General features: G+C 45.2%; 2 protein-coding genes across 4 annotated transcripts in view; one reads left to right on the top strand and one right to left on the bottom strand.

Annotated features, from left to right (window-relative positions):
- Csmd2 (CUB and Sushi multiple domains 2) overlaps positions 1-23583 on the top strand; it is a 501465-nt gene that overhangs the window by 211254 nt on the left and 266628 nt on the right. For 2 of the 3 annotated variants that reach the window (XM_090335282.1, XM_090335283.1), the window contains exons 1-2: positions 12495-12839; positions 21155-21267. Coding sequence is in view for 1 of the 3 variants with exons in the window: in XM_090335284.1 (XP_090191410.1) it covers positions 21155-21267 (113 nt within the window). In the remaining 2 variants the exon portion in view is untranslated. Of the gene's footprint in view, positions 1-12494; positions 12840-21154; positions 21268-23583 lie in introns of those variants that run through there. The other variant, XM_090335284.1, reaches the window with a different exon arrangement.
- Hmgb4 (high mobility group box 4) lies at positions 4366-5112 on the bottom strand. Its single transcript, XM_090335281.1, has one exon. It carries the CDS (start codon positions 4977-4979, stop codon positions 4392-4394), a length of 588 nt encoding a protein of 195 aa, XP_090191407.1. The 5' UTR covers positions 4980-5112; the 3' UTR covers positions 4366-4391.

Here is a 23583-nt window from a genome sequence, read left to right on the forward strand (position 1 = left end):
GGAGTCTAAAAACCCACTGATAAAAACCCCCAGTGTATTTGTGTGGCCAGATGCCAATACATTGTTTTGAACTAGGGCTCATGTCTCTGTTGGGATTTGAGGGGAAACCCAATAAATAAAATCTTATTTCCCTCTCAGATGCAGAATCAACTGGCAGATGTAGGAGAGAGCCCAATGAGTTTTACTACTGATTGAACTGATTAAAAGGCAGAAAGCTGGAGTGCACTCCGTAGTGAGAGAGGGGGATGCAGAATGAACCGAACATGGCCAGCTCCTCCAAAGTCTCCAAGTAGAGAAAGCAGCCTCCTGCTTTCTACCCAGAGGGAATAAGGAGCTGAAGGAAAGAGAGGGAGAGAGATTCTTTTGTGGTCCTGGGCCCATCTGCATCAACATCTGTGTGTTTTGAACTGGAATTAAAGGTCCAGGTGCCAGAAATACTGAGCCCAAGGCGCATGTGTGTGAGGACATCCAGCTGAGTGCTGCAGGCTTCCTAAAAGTACTCGTCCAATGTATCATAATCTCCCATGGACACAAGTCCATGGTATACCCAACCAGATCTCCATTCTCTGAGGAAAAAAATGAATCACCCTAAGAGAAATGCCACAGCTTTCACACTCAGATTTTAGCTTGTAGCCTCCTCAAACAAGGCCAAGTACAAGCTCCTGGGTGTATCTGCTTCACAAAGGGCAATCCATGGGCTTGATGTCTTCCTGCCAGGCCTTTCTTCTTCAGCCTGTGAAGAGGGTGACATCTTCTCACTGGCCTTTAACAATCTCTGAGGACTAGAATGACTAATAAGATCTCAAAGATGGGCTGGGTGCCGGTGGTTCATGCCTGTAATCCTAGCTGCTCAGGAAGCTGAGATCTGAAGATCATGACCCAAAGCCAGCTCAGGCAGGAAAGTCCATGAGACTCATCTCCAACCAGAAGTGGTGCTGAACTAGAGTGCTAGTTAGCCTTGAGCAAAAGAGCTCAAGGATAGTGCCTGGGTTTCCAATTCAAGGTCAAAAACTAAAAAAACAAAAAGCTTTCAAAAATGAAGCACATATACCCTCATACTTCTGAAATACCTGTGGCTCCCCGCAGCGTTTGAATTTAAAATAAACTCTTTTCCATGACCTGCATGTTTCAACCCCATCCTACACTTCCAGTCACTCTGGCCTCCAAATGCCTCAGGACTCTGGCACTTAACTGCTTAGAGGACTCTCACACCTTGGCAAGCTTGGCTTCTACTCATCTTTCAATCAACAGATGTCATCCCACAGGGCGCCTCTGACAGCATACTTCAAGCGACCTGCACCCTGCCTGTCATTGTTTATCTCATCACTCTGGTTTGTTTTCTTCCAAGCATTTGACACTATCAAAAAATGGTCTAGCATGTTTGTCAACTTATTTGTCTATCTCCTCTTTCACACCAGAACAGCTACTGGTATGTTGCAAGAATAGGATTTACATAAACATTGGTTCAATGAATGAATAGTAAGTTAAGGGCTAGGTGAACAAAGAAGGATCTGAGTGGAGGATGATGGGCACAGAGTCTCTACACTATACTTCTCCAAGGACAGGGCATCTGGGCCCAGCTGGTGGAGCCTGGGAGGCTGGCATGATACTGGATTTCCTATTTTTTTCTCCTACCAACTACCTTGGGTCTGGACGCCTCCTTCCCCACCACTTTCTTCCATCCCTCTCCTCTACTCTCACTGCTATGGTCATTAGTAGCCAGCATACTTACACCCTCCTGTTGTGTCTTTCATAAAACCTTGTTAATAGAGTTGCTTTTCCCCAGGGGCCTAGCACACTGTTGTCAAAACTCCTGACTTAGCCACCCACATTCATGTAATTAATCACAGGGGAAACCAGAAAGGGATGGCAAGAGGGCGGGGACCCAGCTGTGTGGGGGGGCCTCTCCACCACACAGCTGCTGCCCACCAGGCACCCACAGTTCAGGCTCCAAAGGCCTACTGAAGCCACTACAGAGTTGCACTGTTGGAGTCTAATTAGCGCTCAAGTGGGAAGGGGGGGCATTTTCCACCTTTTTAAGAGGAGTAGGTAGCAAAGCAAAAGAAATTAAATGGGTGGTACAGAGGCTTGAGAGAAACAAGACTGAAGACAGTCACTTCTAGAGTTACAAAGAAGCTGGTATGTATTTATCAACGTATTTATCATCAATTGCTGGGTAACAAATTACCACCACCTTAACCACTTACAACAGCATACCATACCTTCATAGTGTTTAAACATTTCCACATTTAGCCCTACATGTATACTGTTTCTCTGAGCTAGGGGTCCAGTAACAGCTTCTCTGGATGCATTACTTGAAGTCTCACAGACTATGATCTTAGTGGCAGCCGAGGCTGAATTCTCCTGTGTTGATTCATCAGGGAAAGATCTATGACCTGTTTGTGTAGTTGCTGCAGCCTCCATTGCCTTGTGGTTGTGGGATGGAGAGCTTTCCATTTTGGCTGGTGATTGGTCTGAGGCCCCCTCAGCCACAGGACATTTCCCATAGATCTTTACCACATGGATATTCCAGAATTAACTCATCCCACAGCAAGAACTTGCTCTAGGGGTGAGTTGGCCAATAAATTGGAGTATTGTATTACATAATCATCCTACCTCCTTTACCAATTATTAGACTCAAGTGAACAATTCTACCCATATTTAACAGATTAGACAAGTGAATTTCAGGAGGATAGATCATAGAATAGCCACCCTAGAGGGTGTCCCCAGGTATTTGAAACTGCCAAATACTTTTGCATGTGTCCCTAAAACAACCTGTGAAATAGGTATGGGGCATATTGAGGCTCAGAGGAATAAGGACTTACCCCAGATCTTGCTAGTAAAAACTCAGAACCACTGTTACAAGTGAACGTGTATAAGCTTAGAGGGTAGGGATGGAGAGCAGGAGCCTATGGGAAGCAGGGAAATAAGGAAAAAGAGGGAGGAGGAGGAAGAGGTGGAGGAGGAGTGGCTCCCTATGAGCCAGTGAGACTACAGAAAAAGATTTTGAGAGAGAAAACTGAGGGCACTTAAGTCTGATGATCTCTGTTTTCTCAGTGAAGCAGAAAATGAGAGCCTCTCTGGAGAGGATGGAGGATGGACTGAAGCAGAATCAGAGCCAAGCTGGAATTAGCAGCTATAGGCAATGGGGAATGAGATCTTGCCAGCACGCGGAAGAGGTTGCCCCGTATCATGAGCCCACTTCCTCTGTGGAGATCTGAGTGATAGGTTTGGTGGATGGACCCACTCCTTCCCTATACTTCGTGTGTTCACATTTATCCCTGTGGCTGCTGTGCTGTGATTTATGCCAAATTCACCTCTATCCTTAGAGGAAAATTCTCAGAGCAGAAACCTAGCATAGGCCCGGTTGTGCCTCCATGTCTAGCAGAGGGCTTGGTACTTGGGAGTCCTCCAGAAACAGCCTGCGTCTAGACCCAGATTTCCAAATTTCTCTAGTATACAATCTCTCATCCCTAAAGAGGCATACAGGTCTAGCAGCCTTAGTACTATAGTTTGGACACAGTTTGGTCCCATCCCTTTGACAGCCAGAGGCCATACCACTCCTTTTCTTTCAATCTTGATTAGAATGTCTGTGGACAGAACTGTAACAGGTTGAAGAAAGTCTGACTCAAACCTTCCTCTGCAAAATATGAAAACAAGTGGGCTCAACTTTGGCAAACTCTCCTAGAGGACAGATGCCAAGGGATTCTAATAAGGCCTTGAGACAAGGCTATGAGAAGGCAAATGACAGTCCTATGGGGGGATGAGTACTACATAAAGTCTCCTCTGATGAGACCAGCGTGAGTCACATGACCTCATCTGAGCCAATCACTGTTGTCCTAGGAAGCCTTGGTCACAAAAGAGTCAGACTGGTATGTCAGTTACAGGAAAATAGGAGGGTCCAAACCTGGAAACTATAGGAGTTTCTACAGTCTATAGCAGAGTAGCAGCTAATCTTGCTGGAAGTCCAATAGTTGGAACTACAGAAATTCTCTGGGTTCTCGTATGTCCAACTGAATTGTTTCAGTGCCACCCGAGTTGAATTCCTCTTGGTGTCTTCTCTGTTGGGTCTTGTAATGGGAGCTTGAACCAAGCCATCCACCAGGCCCTCCACCCTCACCATAGCTGGACTTAGTGTGTCCCTGACACGGTCCTCCAACCTAGATGACCACTTAACAGATATTCCTACTTCCATGACCGCCCCTCCCCAATCTTCACACCTCTGTTCTGCTCCCTCCTCTCTCAAAGCCTTCTTCCACATGACCACCACTCTTCTAGGCCCAACCTCTCTACCAAACCTCTCACTTCCCCAGTGCAGTGGTGATGCCTGCTCTAAAGTCATGCACAAAGCAAGAGCCAGGTTAATACGGTTCAATGGCATTTTATTCTTTTCAAACCGGATCCACTCGCTTGTTGGGTTCAGTTCTTCCGCTGCTGCGCTGGGTCCTGGCTGACAGCCGGAAGCTCCTCTTCCTGCCATGGTGTTGTTGGCGGTAGATGTTAACATCCTCAAAGTACTTCGATCGTAGGACAGCCGCTCGCTGCTCATAAGGCTGCTTGTCCACCTCTGTTGTCGTGGACCACATCTTCCCTGTGGCCTTTGCCACCTGCACCACTGACCAGCCAGGATTCTCCTTCTTCAGCTGGGCATAGTGGTCTTGGGAGAAGATTAGGAATGATGATGGAGGCCGTCTGGGTGCCTGGGGATCTCTCTTTCTCCGTTTTTTCTTCTTGCCAATGTAATTCATCATCTCCTCCTGATATCGGGCTTTGTCAAGTTTGGCCAGGGCTTCGTACTTGGCCTTTTCATGCTTTGAGATGGTTCTCCATTTTTCTGAACACTTTCTAGAAAACTCTTTAAAGCCAAGATAGGTATTAGGCTGTTGTTCCTTGAATTTGTTTCTGTAATTCAGTAGAAAGTGGATGTAAGATGAGACATTCACCTTTGGCCTTAGTTGGATTTCTTTTCCCATGTTCATAAAATCATGATTTTTTTTTCTGGCTTCAGTAACTTGGACAGCGAAGACTTCTGTCCCCACACCCCAGGAGCAATCTAGAAGGTGCTGTGCTTGCTGTGAAGTTTGCTCCCTAAAGATCTGCAGTGTGGCAGTGCCTTTTATGTGATAGTAACATTATTGGGTCAGAGAAGGGAGCTTGTGACATTACCCACAAACTGACCAATCCTGGTTAACCTCTGTGGGTATTTGCATATAAGGGCTCTGATTGGTTGGTTACTATTAAGGCAGTTTTTGTCTCTTAGGAAAGATTCGTGGTTTTATCCTAAGAAGGCTGTAAGAGTAGCTGCTTCCCATGGGAATAATTCCCCTGGGGGTTTCCTGGAGGCAGTGGGGTTTTTCCCCCTCAGCTATATGGGGCTCCAAATCCCTCCAATGTAACAACAAGGGTCCTGCCTTCTTTGCAGTTAAGATTGTCAAGATGCCTGCTGCCTCACTCCTCCAAACAAGCTAGAAATAATGATTATGAGGAGGTGGATAACTCTAGAGCTGTCATGATAAAATGTGAAGTCTTTCTGTTTGCCTTGAACAGTGGCAACTCATACTGTACAAAGGGTTTAGTAGTAACTCTAAAAATAATCAGCAGTGACAGCTGTGACTCGGTTCCTGTCAGGACAAAGTTGTCTAATTTAAAACCAGAGCACTTGGGCTACAAGTCTCAACCCTTCATTTCTTAGGAAGACATTTGAGGGTAAAGAGGGAAGAAAAACTTGGTTTCTCTTAATTACATTGAGTCCATTAAAACGTAAGGGTTTTTCAAACATTAAGAGGCCTCCCCAATCTTTCAAAAAGGATTCCTACATTTTAGGGATAGAGCACAGATTTCTAACCATGATACTCCAATCAGATGGCTTCTAAGTTTTTGTGAAAGCCGTTCCAAATATTCTACCAGTCTTCCAACTGGAGGGAAAACCAAGAAAAGTCTGTTATCTGATGGCCTTTGGACCCTGCAATGAGCTTGCTTGTGTGCAATTGGATTTAATACGACACAGTGGCTGATGGCATCAACACATTTATACAACTAGAAAACTGGATTTCATTAAAGAGGAACAAATCTGAGCCTGGTATGAGGGTGCAAGTCGATAATCCCAGTATTCAGTTGGCTGAGGCGAGAGATCCATGAGTTCCAAGGCCAGTCAGGGATATAAAGCACAGCTCTAACTCAGAAAAATAAGAAAACATCACAAGTCCAGTGTCCAAGTATAGAATTTGAACGCTGAATTTGAACCTGTTCACAGGTTGCCTTAGAGGAAGACTTGGGGAGTGAGGAGGTTAGAAGGATGGGCTCAAGGAAATACCTGAAATCACATCATGTCTCAGCTCCTTCTTGGGGCTCTGAGATTGGCATCCAGTTTTGGCCTCTATGAACAGTCTAAACTGATTATAGGTTCTAATCCTGAATTGTAGTGCCAGTTCTGCCATAGGATGGTTGTGATTTCGCTCTTCCTCATGAGCCTGTGAATTCTCACTGTCTGGGATGGCCAGGTTCATCAGGTGACTTGTTGCGGTTTTGTGGTCTGTAAGATACCAGATGCCAATAGAGAATATCTGTGGGTATGTATGTGTCTCTGTGTGTGATTGTGAAGGAGGTTCTGGCTAATGGGAACAGCTTAATTTGAACATTTACCAGCCAATGAAGCTTTTCTTCACTCTAGGCTCTTTCTTCCAAGGGACTGATAAAGTACCTTCAGTGTGTTGACTTGGGCTGGGTTACTGGGCACAGTTCCTGACTGAGATCAGGACTTGATGAAAATCTTTAGGTAGCATCTGAGTTCTATAATTATCATGAAATTGACAGACAGAAGAAGAAGAGGAAGAGAAAGAAGGAATTTACAGATAAAAGCTATGGCAGCCTATTGGTATTTGTGCCAAACTACTGGCCCGAAGAGGTGATTGGGAGGAAGCCTTTGTCAGGTATATTTTGTATACCCAGCTTCCATCAGCAATGTCTGCTGGTGTCATTTTGCCCTTCTAGTTTTCCTTTGTGACCTTATCTTACCCAGGTATGCCCTCAGAAGCTGACCCATTTGGGCTCCCTAAAAGGCACCATCCTCTTCTGCCTGGGCTGGTGAACAGTTCTTTTCCTGGCTCTGAGTCCTCCTATTTCCCTATATCCTGTGACCTTTCTGGTCCCTTTCCCCACCATTTCAGATGACCTCTTTATTGAACTGTTCTCAGATTATTCTGATTTGAGCTGCTGTTTCATGCTGAGACCCTGACTAGAGTAGTTTGCTGTGTCAGTCTGAAGTAGAAGGGGATTGAGCCTTTGGAGACCCAAGTGTGTGAAGTCACATAGCCTAGAGTAGTTTGCACAAGCAGTGTCTTCTCAGACCAGGACATGGCAGGGCACATGGTGCAGGAAAAGGCAGCTCCTATCTCTGCACTAGAAGACTACCCCTTTGTTTCATGTCCACAGGTATTCTTTTGCGACTACTCAGCTCTGTCGTAGTTCCAAACCAGCTGGACAACAGGTAAAGACAACAATGTTTGTGTGCCAATAAAACTTTATTTGTAAAAACAAAACTATAGGTTGTGGGTGCTAAATCTGTGAGTTGGCCTAGAGAGATGGTTAGTACTTTTGAACATGGTTTCATCGTAGAATAAAACATTTCATATTGTGACTCATTTCCATATTTATATATAGACAGGATTAATATTTACCTAATGATTAATATGTTTCAGCTTCTAAGAACATTGTGTGTTTGTCAATTCCGATTCATGTAATCCTTGAGATAATCCTATTTGGGCGCTACTTTTATCCCCAGTGTAAGGTATCTCAGAGAAATCACAGAATCAATCTAGGTGATTTCCCTTGGAACTCTTGTAGAACCAGAGAGCCTTTTCCTGTAATGGCAGCATGAGAAATGACCAGAGTAAAAGCTGTTGGCATATCCCCCTCTGACTACAGAACAGGAAACACTTGGAGATAAGAAGAGTTGTCTTTACACTGGAGGGATCAACCAAACGAAGTGACCAGCTGCGGTAGCATCACACACCCTTTCTATGATGCCATAATAAGAGCATTTCACCTCTCCATGTCCTTCTTCTTAATCCAGTGCCTAGACCTAGTCCTGAGAAAACACCTAGATAAGCCAGTAATCAGTGCTTTATAAGTCTCGAGGTGTAGAGAGAACTCAAGAGTGGACCAGACTGCAGGAGGTAAACGAGCCCTTGAAAACTACATGTGATCCAGATGCTACTTTGGGCCTCCCAAAAGGCACATGACTGGAAATTCTGAATAAACTTCCATACAGTTAATAGAACTGTGTCAATGTTTATTCTTAGTTGTGATGTGCATTCTTTGGTTATATAAGACAGATTGATTCTGGGGCAGCTGAGTGAGGGGTATGTGTAATTTCCATACTGTCTTTGCAAGTCTCTTAAAAATTTGATCCGTGCTTCAAGGACCCTCGAGTCCTCCTACCCCTTCTGCCCCATCCTAAGCAAAATATCTGTGATATTTTACAAGGGACTTTACAAGGGAGATGACTATGGATTATCCAGATGAACCTCATGCCATCACCTGATCTCATTCCATCACCTGGTCCTTAGATGAACACAAGGCAAAGCTATCAGAGAGCCACAGAGATGACAAGAGAGGTGTCAGCTGCAATCCCAGCTAATGGGAAAGCAGGAAAAGGGAAATGCATAGTTTGAAACCAGTTAGGCAAAAAGTTAGCAAGACCTCCCCATCTCAACAGTAAACTAAATGTGGTGATAGATGATTGTGATCCCAGCTACACAAAGAGGCATAGGCAGGATTTCAGCTAAAGGTCTACTCCAGGCAAAACTATGAGACCCTTCATGAAAAACAGCTAAAGCAAAAAGTGCTGGGTGTGTGTAGCTCCAAGTAGTAGGGCAAAATGCTTGCCTACTAACTGTGAGGCCCTAAGTTTAAACTCCCAAGATAGTGGGAGAGGGAGAGGGAGAGAGAGGGAGATGCTACACAGCTGGCTTTGAAGATAGACACAGCCAACAAATGAAATTGGCTATGAGAAGCTGGGAAAGGCACACAAAAGGGTTGGTTCTCCTGTTGAGCCCCCAGAGGAGGCTTTGCCCTGCCACCATCTTGAACTTGGCCCAGGGAAGTGTCCACTTTGCAATTCTTACCTCCAGAACTGCATGTCAATAGATTTGTGTCAATTAAGCCATTAAAACTGTAGTAATTTGATAAAGTAGCTGCAGAAAACTAGTGTGGGTCTTTCCTGTTCAGCTAGGGGTTGGCAACTTTCTATTCTTAACCCTGCCTGTGTGAATAACGTGTAATAAGGGAAGAATTTACAGAAGCCATGTTTTGTTAGTTCGAATCTTGGAATCCTTATTAAAGACCAGTGACTGCATGGTGAACTCTCACCTCAAAGTCTAGCAAGCAGAAAACACAATACAGTCAGGAAACAGGCCATAGATGACAGAAATAACAAATACAATACCAACAGGCCAATTCAGCTCCAATGGAGACTTGAATTGGGGCACCATGGTGACCGGGGCAGCCAGGACACAGGACCTGAACATGGAAACACCTGACATATGGTGTCCTGGGGCTTAAACTGGTTCAGACCTCATAGGCTCAAGGCAGGGAGTAGGGTTACAGGAAAATCCTAGTTCCAGGTACTGGACTGACAGGCCTAGTAACCTATCAGCCAAGTGCCCACCCCTGTCTTCAGGGATGCAGGCACTACCCATCACCCAGGGAGGGGGGCTTCACCTTCCCCACCAAGAGGACAAGAGCCAGACCTTAAATCTTCAATCTTCCTATGTGAAACTTTGAGGCTTGTTTTCTCATAACCAAAGCCCTTCCTGCTCACCTTGGGGCTATACATCTGCATTTAATGAAGAAAACCTAACCTTTAGGCTTTCCAGCACTCCATGAAGAAAATTATCTCCCCAGCCACAGGTGCCAGGATGGCTGAGAAGCCATCTTCCCCAGTGCACCTGGGTAACTGTGACTCAGTTTCTTTACTTAGGCTCAGCCACCTTACTTCAAAAGTCTATACCACCATTGATTGGATTTGATGAGGGGGCAGACGGCAGCACTGGCTATTTCCCACATTCTTATTCACTTGCTCAAGCATTGCCACTAATTCCCTTTTGTGCTTAGCAGTTCATTCACTCACATTTTAATTCATTCTCTCACATTTCAGACAATGGCTGTGGAGATGAGGCTCCACTGTGGCAGGGAAGAAGGCTGGCTCCTTCCCCAGTTGTCAGGAGCAGCAGCATTGGATGGGGTAGCTGTTCCCTCAGGAACAGCTGAATTCTACTGAATGCCTGCCTAGAAGAAAAAGAGATGCTGTGACAATTGGGGTCCTGGTTCTGGGCCACCAGCAACCCTCCCCTTCCTATGATTTGGTTATAACACCACTAACTTCTTCTCACTGCAGGCTAATTTGATTTGGGTTTCTGTTACCTGAAACCAAAAATGTAAGAAATTAATCCAGATGTGATGGGGGCAAGGGACATGAGGACATAGGAGCTCATCTCCCATTTTAGTTCTCTTTCTCCTTTTTCTCCGGTGGCTCCAAATTACTGGTGACTTCCCCTTTGGCTTGTGATTCTGGTTCAGCATGCACAGCACTGGTACAGCATGGTATATCACGGTACTGGAGAATGTCCCAGGTACCCATCATTTGCCAGTCATTACGCTGGCAACATCTAACTGAAACCTTTATGAAGTGGGTACTGCTGTTGTCTTTTTTTTTTTCAGCAGATGGACCATAGCAGGTCTATAACCTTCCAAAGTGAGCTAGAAAGCCAAGAGAGGATGCTGCTCAGCATTGAGGCCATCTAGAAGCTGTTTCCTCATCACAGTTTCACCTTTAACCTCCACAATTCACAAGTATCCACGTGATGGTGGTGCAGGGTAAAGCTGCCTAAGCTAGGTCACACAAAGGCCAATGGGTGGTACAGATGGACTCAAAACCCAACTCTGTAACTCCAGGATTTAAGCCTCTCCCACCTTGCATCCTCCAGGGAGGCTCAGTCACTCAACCAGCCACATAGGCCACAGAGTGGGAAGCTCAGACTCACAATGCCAATTAGGTGTCAGGCAGTCATGGCACAAGCAGCTCCTCATAAGCCACATGCACACATTTCTTCTTCATTAAAGGGGCTGTCCAATACTGGAATTAGCTCTAAGGCATGGAACACTTCCCTGGAAGGGGAAATCCCTTATCTGAATGACATTGGTCAGTGTAGGAGGAAGGTGGGCAAGGCTGAGACCAGGAGGACAATATAACAGCTACTGTAGCTGTGTCCTATCCTTCCACCCACAACTGGCTTGTCTCCAGAACCGATACACCTTTGTTATTTACCTGGAAAGCCTACCCAGGCTGATTTGGGAGATGCTTAATTCCTTTCCCTTCTGGAGAGAGGGCACCAGGTACTGGTAAAATGTGGCTGTCATCTCAGGTCTACACAGCTGAGGAAATCCCTTACATATTCGAGCCACCCACTGTGCACTAGACATAATCCCATGTACATTATACCGAGGAGAGAGAGCGCTGTTCAGAGCAATCCCATTGCCCAGCTGAGGAAGCTAAGGCTTAGACATTATACCAAATGTCCAAACACATAATCTAATAAGCGGGGGAGCCTGGGGGCCAATACAAAACAATCAGTTTGCCCTTAAACCTTTAACCTTTTTAGAACTACTGCCTCTGTAGAATAGCGAGACAGATAATGAGGCATACAGGAGCAGCTCCACTTAGGCAGAGCCCTGACTCAGGGCAAGGAATGTTAGAATATGAAGTCACTGTGGCCACCAGGTTCAGAAAGCCTGCACCCTGACCCACATTCTGTACGTGTGTATTGCGGGGGGAGGGGGTTTGGAGGTGGGGGGGGAGGATAAGGAGTTTTGTCATCCTTGAGCCTGGAGGGTGCCATCCTGGATCTCAAGTCTAATTCGCAGCAATAGAGACTTGGGCTGGGAGCAGGACCAAGACCCAAGGAGGGACTAGAAGCTGGCCAGAACAGAGATTGTTCTGACACCCTGTCCCAAACAGGCTAGAGGTGGCCTAAGGCACCAGACAAGATGGAAAGGTGACAAGGAGGAGTGGTGAGGCAAACAAGGAGTTGCCAGGCCTGGGAAGTCTCACGCAGCCCTTTTCTGCATCTAACAACCTCCACCTAGGGGCTTGTTCATTGATTGGCTCAGTATAGGTCACATGGCGATCCTGAGCCAATCAGCTGTGGCCAGGGGTTCACGTGGTTCACACGGCTGCCTTTTGAGGGAGGAGGAAGAGAGAGTAGTCTTCAGAAGACGTTTACATGCTCCAGAAACAGTGGAACTGCCTGATTTAGCCATGGAGCAAAAAAAGGGACAGAGATAGGAGCTGGGAAAGCCTCAAACGGTCCCTGGAGATCCGCCACAAGGTCAGTGATCCAGAGGTGGGCTCCCGGCACCAGTTCCCATCTTCACACCCATCCTAGCTCGTCACTTCCGCTTCCGGGTTACAGCTTCCTCCCTCAGGCCGGAAGTACTTCTCCTGTCAGCCCCTATGGCTCAGCAGTGAGCCTGACATGGCAGCAAACACATGACCTAGAGACTTTCTTAGTTTGCTACCTTGGCCACATACAAGAGCCAGCAACAACGAAGCCTTCATCCCTGTGGCAGGCACAGCCAGTGTCCTATCCTTCGGTGCTTTAGCGTGACCTCCATCCACCAAAGAACCCCACTTCTGGAGGAAGAATCATTTAGCTGGTATGGTTTGCGGGGATTCCTGGAGCTAACAATTAGCCAAGCAGGAAAGAGTGTATTGACTTGCCTCTGGAAAAACGAGAACATTTACTCAACATTGGTTACAAACCTTTCTGCTGCTGACATAGGTAGGTCTGTATTCGGGGAGTCCGCAAGGAAAGTACCAGTAGCTCTAAAGTGAATGGGGCAGATGGGTCAGCCAGGCCAAGGGACAAGGAGGGAGGATATAATGAGCAGTGCCCTGTGACAGTAGGATGCAGCCAGCATGTGTGCTTCTGGTAGCCACTGCTCTCTCATTCATTCCTGCACCCAGCCAGTCATTGCTTCTCCCAGTGAGTAAGATTTCCCCTGCATCAGGCACTCTGCAAGGTACCAAGAAAGGAAGAAGAAGAAGAAGAAAGAGACAGCAGCAGTTGGCCAGTGTGTGAGGCAGGACCTGGGAATTGCACATAAGAGGCAAACAAGCTAAGGGGAGCCTGTGACTGAGTCACCTGAAGGATGAGAGGAAGGAACTGGAAAAAGGGTGGGGTAAACAGGGAGAATTCATCATAGAGACCAGTTCTTGATTATTCACCAAACAGAGAGGGATTACTGGGATTCACACACAATGGGGTATTTGACCTAAAAGACTCTGAAGTCTCAAATTTCAGCCTCCTGAGTAGCTAGGATTACACTGGAGGCTCATGCCTGTAATCCTAGCTATTTAGGAGACTGAGATCTGAGGATCATGGTTTAAAGACAGTCTGGGAATGAAAGTCAGTGAGACTCTTATCTCCAATTAACTACTAGAAAATTGGAAATGGCTCAAGTGGTAGAGTGTTAGCTGAAGAGCTCAAGGATAGGCCCAGAGTTCAAGTCTCACGACTGACAAAAAAAAAAAAGACCGAAGTCCTTCTTAAAGGGTAAGATTGGAAGATTAACCAGTTTGTCCCCAAACTCCCAATTGTCGAGGGAATATAAATAGAAAAGCCACAATAAATGACTACTGTTTGTTCACTTTGTACTTACTCATTTACTTAATTTTAGTATTGATACTGAGGCTTGACTCAGGGTATCACACTCTTGCTTGGCCTTTTCTGTACCATTTGAGCCACACCCCTACTTCTAGCTTTGTGCTGATTACCTGAAGAGTCTCTGGGATTTATATGCCAGGGCTGGCTTCAAACCTTAATCTTCAAATTTCAGCCTCCTGATAATGAAGATTACAGGTATGAGCCACCAGTGCCTGGCTCAGTTTGTTTCTTCATCCACTCACAAAGCAGGTTTAACAAAAGTATCCTGAAGCCATCGTCTCTACAACAGCTCCCTGTGGACTCAATGGATCATCCTGTCTGGTATTCATGACCTCGCTACCGGCAGGCCTGATTCCACCCTCCACCACAGAGGCTGTACACTTCAGCTCTCTCCAGCTGAGTCTTGCACTTTCAGAGAATCGGTTGGGTTTGTTGCCAATTCTCCCCAGTGCCAGTCATACTTGTTATTGTAATTATGTGATTTAAATTAAACATCACATAAACTGATGAAATATGAGTGTGAAAGGGAACAGAGCTGCAGCTATGGAAGCTCAATCGAATACTTTGGAATGGTTACATGAAAGAGAGTTTCTAAAAAGAATCATATTAGGTGTGAGTGAAAAACACTGAACACCACTGGGTGGGGTCCCTGGGACAGAAGGATGAATATCCCTAAATGCCTAGCCTATGGCCTAGAAATGTGTGCTGTATGGATGGCTGGTAGCAAACCTGAAGCTGGCAAATGACACTGTGGGTGTAATTTACATAAGATAAACAGTGAGGAGACCAGTCAGAGGAAGGGCCTTAGTCCTGCTTTAAATTGCCAATTAAATGGATGCTTAAATATTTTACAATGTAATGAAATGTTTAAGTTATGTGTGTGTCTTTTTTATAATTCCCTATTTGGAAATTAAGTTTTCATTTATTAACTATCTGCAACTTGTGTGATGGGGCAGCAAACTTTGTTCTGGAAGGTGTCAGAAAATAACGTTCTGGTTTTACAGGGCATTGTTTCTAGCATAAAAGCAATTCTGCTACTATGCTGGGAGCAGGAGAAGACTGTGTGTGCGAATGGATGGTAAGGTGTGTTTATGGCCTGATCAGCCTTTGTTTATAGAAACAGGCTTCTAGGCATGATATGTCAACCCCTGGCTGTGGCATTGATGTGTCCTGTGCTTTAGGCATGGTGCTTAGTGGCTGGAAGTACTCAGATGCTCCCATCCCAGATCGCACAGGGCTTGCCTTCCTTGTGGGGAGATAGCCACTTCGAAAGATCATAGGAGTGTGCATCATGATACACAATTAATTTGAGCTATTCAGGAGGCAGAGATCAGGAGGATCGTAGTTCAAGGCCAGTCCAGAGAACAGTTACAAAGATGCCATCTAAGTAAGCCAGGCCTAGTAGTTCAGACCTTTGGTCCTAACTGTGCAGGAAGGATAATTGGTAGGATGATTGCAATCCAAGGCTAGCTCTGGGCAAAAACATAAAACCCATCTGAAAAGAAGGATTTGTGAAGTGTGGCTCATGGGGTACAGTACCTGTCTAGAATATTATGATTTGATATGTTCAGGGACAGTGGCAGGTATGTATTCAGTGTGTGGAAGAGATAGATTAGGAAAGAGGGGGCAAGACAGAGGACAACTGTGTAGGTTTCCAGGTCAAAGGAACTGGTGTCACAAAGTCATGACAGCCTTTTGGGTCCCAGGACAGAGAAGCCACTCTAGAGCTGTCACCCGAAGGAAGACATTTAAAGTCTGTACTATTTTCTAGAGCCCACCAATTTGTCACTCAGGGCTGGATTTCCAGTAAGGCAGCAAAGGATCCAGTCTCCTCAATGTGGAAGATGGATGGGAAGCAGTGGACAGGTCACAAGGCCATCTCTGCAGGCCCAGCAAAAACCAGAAAGGTCATGAATTGGTGATACCTGGCCATGGAATAAAGGAGAGGGCCAAAAGATGCCAGGGCTGGGTGTTTGGGAAAAAGTAACAGTGATGGAGAGAAGAGGTGTTAACCAGTGGGGGGTGGGGTCAGAGAAGAAGTATTTCACCTTGTTCACAGTAACTGGACCCTTATGTGATAAGCAGCTGAAAGTGGTCCAGGCCTTTCAGAGCTACCTACCTAATGCAGAAGGCATTGAGAAAAATGGGAGAATGGTGGAATGGGTACGTAGTCTCTTTCCAAAAAGTAAGGCTGGGGCAATCCAGTTCCTAGACAGACTGGTACTTGTTACTGGCATTTACCATTTTTTTTCTTGGAAAATATGAAATGTGGGAGCATCTGAGTGTCTGTGTGGCTTGAACTCAGGGATTTGTCTCTTGCTTGGCTTTTTCAAAACTCAAGGCTGGCACTGTACCACTTGAACTGTACCCCTTCTCCCAGCCTTTTGATGGTTAATTGGAGATAAGAATCTCTCAGGTTTTCCTGCTGGGGCTGCCTTTGAACTGTCATCTGCAGATCTGAGACTACAGAAGATTACGGCTGTGAGCCATCAGCTGCCATCAGCTGTCTTGTGATTGTCCTGACCTAATGAGCCCTAGGAAGTTGGCAAATGGAAAGGAACATGTGAGAAACACTTGAAATGAGGTTGGGTGTGAAAACCCAGGCAAGCAGCAACTTTGGGGATGATAGGAGAGGGACAAGGCTTGCCCCTTCCTTTGTACCTTTTGGTATTACTGTCTCCGACATTTCTAGGTTTTTCCCTTGTTGCATCATGTCTACATATCTTCTCTATCCCCCATGAGTGGGTGGCAGACACTCAGCTTGGAAGTGGAGATAGGGTGCCACACATTTTCAGTATCCCAAACTATCCCAAGCCAACCCTAGAATGGAGGGATGGTTGGTGCTCAGGATTGGACTACAGAAAAGGTGTCAACTATACTCACAGCTGGAATGTGCACAAAGCATGGTGTGGAAGTCCTGCCTGTCCTCAAGAGGCATGCTGGGATCGTAGGACCAAGAGGCATTGCAGGCTACACTGAGGAGATGGCAGTTGAACCTTGAAGACAACAGGCTTCCCAGAAACCCAGCCCAATGCTGAACAGGCACCTTTCTCTGGAGTGTGCCTGGTGAGCAGCTGAATGAATGTCCCTGAGGATGCTCGAATCTAAACCAACCTCTTCTTTCAGCTGCCAATCCGGCAGCTACCCTTCCAAATCATTGTCATTTTGGTGGTGGGGTGTCTTTGGGAACCTCAACATCCTGACTGCAGAGAAGTTTCTAGGAAGACACCTCTGCTCTGAGCTTTTCTATTACCAAGAGAAAGGTAGGGAGCTTTCTGCAAAGAACTCAAAGCCACTTTTCCCACAATCAACTACATGCATTAAAGGGAGTGATTTTTTTTTGTTCTCCTCAAGCCAGATTCCATTAATGAAGCCCCATTTAACAGAAGTCAATTTACCAAAAAGGAAAAAAATGGGTGTAATTGCTTAAATACATTTTATGTTGCAGTACAAGGAGCAATTTACTGGGCAAACTTGGAATTCCCTAGGCCCCCCTAGCGTGAAGTTAATGTGGACATAAGGGTTTGGAGGGAAGACTCTGTCTTTCTGTTCCTCTCCTTTAATTATGATTCTGAGAGAGTGTAAAATTAAAGAGGATCCTGGGGGGAGGGGAGGAGGAACAGAAACAGGATAGAATTTAGTCCAGCCCGTACCACTACCTTCCTCATGCTTTTGCGGATTGATGATGTAACACAATAGCTCTGAATGGTATGGCAAAGATATATATATATATATATATATTATAATTAATAGAAGGGTTACATTATATTCACCAGATAAAAGGTGCATTACTTCACAAACATTGATACCCTTTCTCATGTTTTGGTCCCTTTTTCCCTCCCTCCACCCCCACCCCTCATTTTGTTTTCTCTCCTTCCTTATCCAAAGGTTTGAACCTCACCTCCATCATTTAGGAGCTGTGTGACGTTGAGTAGATTTCCTTACTCCTCTGTACAGCCAGTTGGTTCAATGAAAAAAGGGAATAAAGAGCAAATTGTACAGGAGAGCAATGTGCTTACAGTGCACATGAGCTCTTCTGTTTGACGTGTGTGTGTGTGTGTGTGTGTGTGTGTGTGTGTGTGTGTGAGCATGTACATGCCACATGTGTGTGGGCATGATCAGGATGAAAAGACAGCCAAGAGTCAAACCAGGAAGGCTCCACTGACAGGATGATAAAGAGGGAAGAAGAGAAGGATCAGGGGTGATAGAGGTTTTTGAAGACCTGTACATTATGGCAAGATGATCTTTTGTTCTAAGGACCAGAGCCATTAAAGATTTGTTTCATTTTGCTTTTAATTGGCTCTTTTAATGTTTAATTTACATAAAGTTGCCCATTGTAAATTCACAGTTCTTTAAGCGGGACACATATATCCATTAGAGTTAATTTCTCATTTAAGGTAGAACATTTCTGTTAAGTATGGTCAGGTATGTCTGTAATCCCAGCTATGCAGGAAGCAGAGCTAAGAGGATCCCAACCTGAGGCCAGATGGGCAAAAAGTCTCAGACTATCTGAAAAATAAGACAAAATAGGGTGAAGGTGTGGCTTAAGTGGTAGACATGAGCCTAGTAAATGTGAGGCCCTGATTTTCAATCCAAGTGCCACCAGAAAGGTTTTATGTTGTTGTTTGTTTGTTTATTTATTTGTTAAGGTAAGGAACATTTTCATCACTCCCTTATTCTTCCTAGACAGATATTTCCTACTTTCAATGTCATCCCAGCTATGGTAACCAGGAATCTTCTGCCTTGCCAGTCTCCTGAATGCATCATAGTTGCATTCGCCCTGCATAGCCTGGAGCTCATCACAGGGCTTATACAGCTGGGTGTTCTGTTCCATTATTGAAGGGGTTAGATGAGGAGCTCTCTATGCAGGTCCCCAGTTCTTAGGTAGAGCCGAGGAAATTCTGAATACCACCCAGGGGTCTTGAGTTCTTTTCCACCACCAAATAAAGAACTTAAGGCAGGACCACTGGGAATAGAGTTTGAAAGTGAAGCCAGAGAAACCAAGGAAAGCCTCTTAGCTCCTAATGAGTGAGTAGAAGTCCCCAACGAGGACCACATTGTGCCATATCAGGGTCTGTCCACCTGCTTTCAGGGCCAGGAGGAGGAGGACACTGGCAGGGAAAGACTTCTTGGTACGGAGTGAGAGCTGGGACCTGGAAATCAGTAGTCCTTGTAAGGTATTTGGTTGTTCCCCTTTTACATCCCTTTGGGTGAGTTTCAGCTACTATGGCCTTTGGTTGGGTCACTGTCCACCTCCTCACTCCAAGGGGAGGAGCACCTGTCTCCTGCAGTGGTCTGCCCCAAGGTCATCGGGGGCCTTTGCTTCTGCCAAAGCTGTTATCTGTTTCCCAGAGCCCTCGGGAAGAGGAAGGGATGTGGTCTCCTCCAGGCCCCTATTTCTATGTGCCTCCTTACTCACAAACCCTGAACCTATGGCAGCTAGGTGGCACAGAGCCCTGGATTCTGGAGCCAGAAAGTGAACATGGCAGGATTGTTGGAAGGGCTCGAGTTAAGGCTATTGATTCCTCCCTCTGACTTCCAGTTACCATCTTGATCATTAACCTCTCCTTGTTCCTGAGACCCTGTCCTCTTCTCTTATTCCATTTTGCAATGAGGAGTTTTGGTTTTGAATTATTCAGGTAAACTCTTCCTCCTTCTGCTTCCTTATGTAAATAGCCAGCAAGATTTGTCACTAAAATGGAATTGAATTTGGCCTGAAGAAAAAAAAGGCCCACAATACCATTTGAGACTCCTTAGAAAACTTAAGTGACTCACCTCATAATAAACTATCTTAACTGGGAGCTGGTGAAATACAGTAATTAGTTTCTGTAATAGTTCTTTCAGAGAAGAGCAGTCTGGGTTATATGCCTAGAGTTTTCTTTATGTCAGCATTTTCATTAGAGTAGAAATTCTGTGTTGCTGGGTATAAAGCTCCTCGGTTAACTCTTTTGTTTAACACATTTTTATTAAAAGCCCCTGTACTGGGCCTCTGATATCAGCCCTCCCTGTCCACTACCTTTTTCCCTCTTCTTCCAGCTCCATACCTTGGGAAACTTAACCTTTCAGGAAGCATCAGAATCTCTTTCCCTCTGTCTTTCCACTGGATAAATCAACAAGAACATCCATAAGAAATTAAACGAGGGGAAAAAGTTAGGATATTCATCCCTTGCTCCCTCTTGGTTAGTTTTTCACAAACAAGCTGTGACATTGGCCATGCAGACCTCCATTCTAGGATCCTACCTCTTCTCTTCTTCAGGAGGGTAAGTGGTAGCCACCCCTCTCTTGTTGTGACTCCAGAGCCTGGAGCATCCCCAAGGGCTTGCTTTGTCAAGCACCATGGAAGGGTCTGTGGTGGATTTTTATCTCAGTGAATCCTTGCAGCCTTTCAAAGGAAAGGTGGTTCTTGTGCACATTTACGGTAAGGTTGCTAAGTCACAGAGGGATGAGGTAACTTTTCCTGAGGATGCACAGCCAATCCCCCCCCCCCCCCGAACCTGTACTTCCTTGCTGCTTGCCCAGGGGTGATCACATCTGGATGGCTGCATTGTAGATGAGGCACATCCCTTGGTTGCACAGCATGGGGAAGAAAGTTGTGTGCAGTGTGTTAATATGTACCAAATTCTGAACCTGTCCCGCCATTTCTTCCTGTGTACCCAGCATGGATGTTCTTCTCATTCTTAGAATGGGTCAACAAAGCTAACTTAGAGTTTAACAAACTAAATACAAGAAAGCCAAAGCACTTGGTTGGCGCGGGGCTAAAAGGAGGAGGAGAGATGAATGGAGAGAGGAAGGATTTGTGAATACAGTCATAGTGTTCATTGTGAATGGAACTAGGTAACTAGAGGGTTGGGGTTGGAAAAGGTGAGGGAGAATGATGGAAGGGATGACAATGACAAAGAGGCAGTGTACTCATCAAATGATTTGTTGAACTCAAACACCTTTGTCCAACTACTTGACGATAAGAAGATATTATATTTAATTTAAAAAAAATGAATCACAGGTCTGAGGTGACAGTAAGGAGACCGGCGTCGTCTTCAAAGCTGAATAACAAGGATCTCCTGGGGCAGTGACACCCCTGGGGCTGCCTGGAGTCCTCTGAGGTACCCAAATGAGACAGGAAAAAAGGTGATGGGGGAGAATGTTCCAGAAAGATGAAGTAGAAACCAAGCAAAAGGAGAAAGTATGCAGAACTTAGCTCCTCTTGACTGTCAGGATGACCCACACCATTTCTCTCTTCTGCCACTCTGGGTGGCATGGAGCCCACTGGAGTGGACTCTTGTGTGACTAGAGGGACCCTAGGGCAGCACAACCCTGGCTTCTGCCCCAGGCCTGAGCAGTGGCTGAGCATACCATGGAGTGGGGAGACTAGATGTCCAGGTACCTGTCTGCCAGACACTGCTCTCTGACCTATCTCTGTGTCTTATCCACAGGTTTACGGGAGCCAGCCTCCCAGCCCCTGTCATCAGCAGTAAAAACTGGCTGAGACTGCACTTCACATCAGATGGCAACCATCGACAGCGTGGATTCAGTGCTCAGTATCAAGGTAGGTGGGTCCTGGGGCTAAAGCTTCCTCTGCAGGAGCCAGAGGCAGCACTGGGTGACACAGACTGGGGACCCTGTGTGGTTCTAGGGCACCTCCTTGCCTTTAGCCTGCTCTACTTTGCATACTCTCAGATCTTCACATCTGAATCTCTGTACCAGCTTGTGGGGTCCTTTGTTCCAGGCAGTTTAGACTACCCCTTGTCAGACAAGCTTAATTATAATAGGACTCTGGAAGCACCTTCCAGGTACCAGAGTTTAATAAACATTGTTGCTTGTAACCCACAGTGTTTCCCATAGGTAAGTTTCCCATTACCCTCCCCCCACACCTTTGTAGATAAGGAAGTTGAGGCTAAGAGAAGTCAAGCCCACTTCTATGGCTTCCTGAACTGCCTGCTTCTGAGCCAGAGCCACCCTCCCAGCATCTTCCATTTCTCTACTTTTCAGTCTTGCTGCAATAGGAGTACTACACAGACACAGACAAAATCAAATTAAGAAGCATCCTACCTGTCATGCTCAGATCTGGAAGAGCTGTTGTGGCCAGAGGTTGATCAGCAGGTGGACTTCCCAGGGAAGAACCACTTGTATGGAAGGAGAGGCTTAACCTGGAAGACAGGAGCTCTCCATCACTGAGGGATTCACCTCCCAGCGGCTGCATGGGAAGAAGACCTTCCTCTCAACCTTGAGTTTATTCTAAGTAGTCAAAATTTATAAACACAGAGGCCGGCCCCATAATGTGCTCATTAAGTCTTTAACTATTACCAATCACAAATGGATGTTCATTTTAATAGATTCAACAATGCACTTGTATTGTGTACCTATTAAGTCTAAGGCCCTATATGATGCCCTGAGAATTCAAGTATTAGCTAGCCCCTCCTAGAGGCAGTTCAGCCCCTCCCCTAGGTCTCTAGGGCCAGGCTCTATGGCTGGAATCCAAAACAATAGCTACAATGAGGGCAGAGACATTATCTCAAAACCCAGACCTCTTATCACTCTCATTCACCTATCTGAGCATACCTTAAAGAAAGCTAAACATTAGCCAGGCTCAGTGGCTCATGACTGTAATCCTGTAATCTCCAATTAACCGCTAGAAATACAGAAGTGGGGCTGTGGCATAAGGGGTAGGGTGGTAGCCTTGAGCTGAAGAGCTCAGGGACAGCACCTGGGCTGAGTTCAAGCCCCATGACAGACAAAAAAAAAAAAAAAGCTAAACAATAAGCAAGTAATCCACTTGGTGTGTTCACAAAGCCTGGCCCAAGAGTGTTATGGTGACATCTTGCTTCTCCTCTGCTGGGCCTTTGTGTGAAGAGAATACCTGTCTCAATCGTGACATTGTGTTTTATAGAATAGAAAATCAGAGCTGAACATTATAATTTCTTCTGATTAAATAAATGCTGGCTGTGTCTAATACTCTCAGTTCCTGAGGACCCATTTGTCATTGTAATAGGTTATGATTTGATGCCAGGCAACAGCAACAAGAACGCAGACTAGGCAGTCTCTGGATCACACAAGGACTGAACCCCTACTGTGTGCCAGGCTCTGTCCATTTTCCCTGTGCCATTGTTATCTCCTTTCTCCCCACAGCAGAGTGACATGTGGACTTTCAGTCTCATTTTTTCAAATGAGCTGAGAGAGGTTACGCAGTAACCCACGATCACATAGCTCACAAGTAATGAAATGTGAATTCATTCACAAGCCTATGCAGATATTGTGTAAAATTAGAGGGACTTACATTTCTCATGGTGCTTAGGGCATTTTCCATTTTGTATTTGACCAATTAATCTGTTTTGTTAATCTCACCCTGCCATAATATATGTTTATAATAATATATTTATATATTATAATACATAGCATTAAGTGTATTACATAGTATATAATATATGATATGTATATGTATATAATACCCACATTACATACTTTAGAATATATATTAAATTGCTTATTCTATATTTTGCATTACACTAGATAATATGTTATACATTGTTATATATCATAGAGTATACGATACAACATATATCTTATAAAATATATAACACATTATATAATATATATTTAATAGACTATAAAATCTAATATATATCATCTAATGTTACATATCTTGTAGGAAATATATAATATATAGTAACCCATATTTCAGGAGCTAGATAGGTTGTGGGAACTTGATGCTTTGGGCCTCATGCCATCTTAACTGCAATTATGTGAAGCAAGTATATTTATTGTTGACCTCATTTTACAGGGGAAGGGGAGGAGAAAGGGCCACAGGCCCAGGTTGCATTAGCAGTGTGTTGAACTTGGATTTGAACCCTGGTATTATTAGTAT

The sequence above is a fragment of the Megascapheus bottae genome, chromosome 6, assembly GCF_031878675.1.
Source record: "Megascapheus bottae isolate mThoBot1 chromosome 6, mThoBot2.hap1, whole genome shotgun sequence".
Classification (NCBI taxonomy): Eukaryota; Metazoa; Chordata; class Mammalia; order Rodentia; family Geomyidae; genus Megascapheus; species Megascapheus bottae.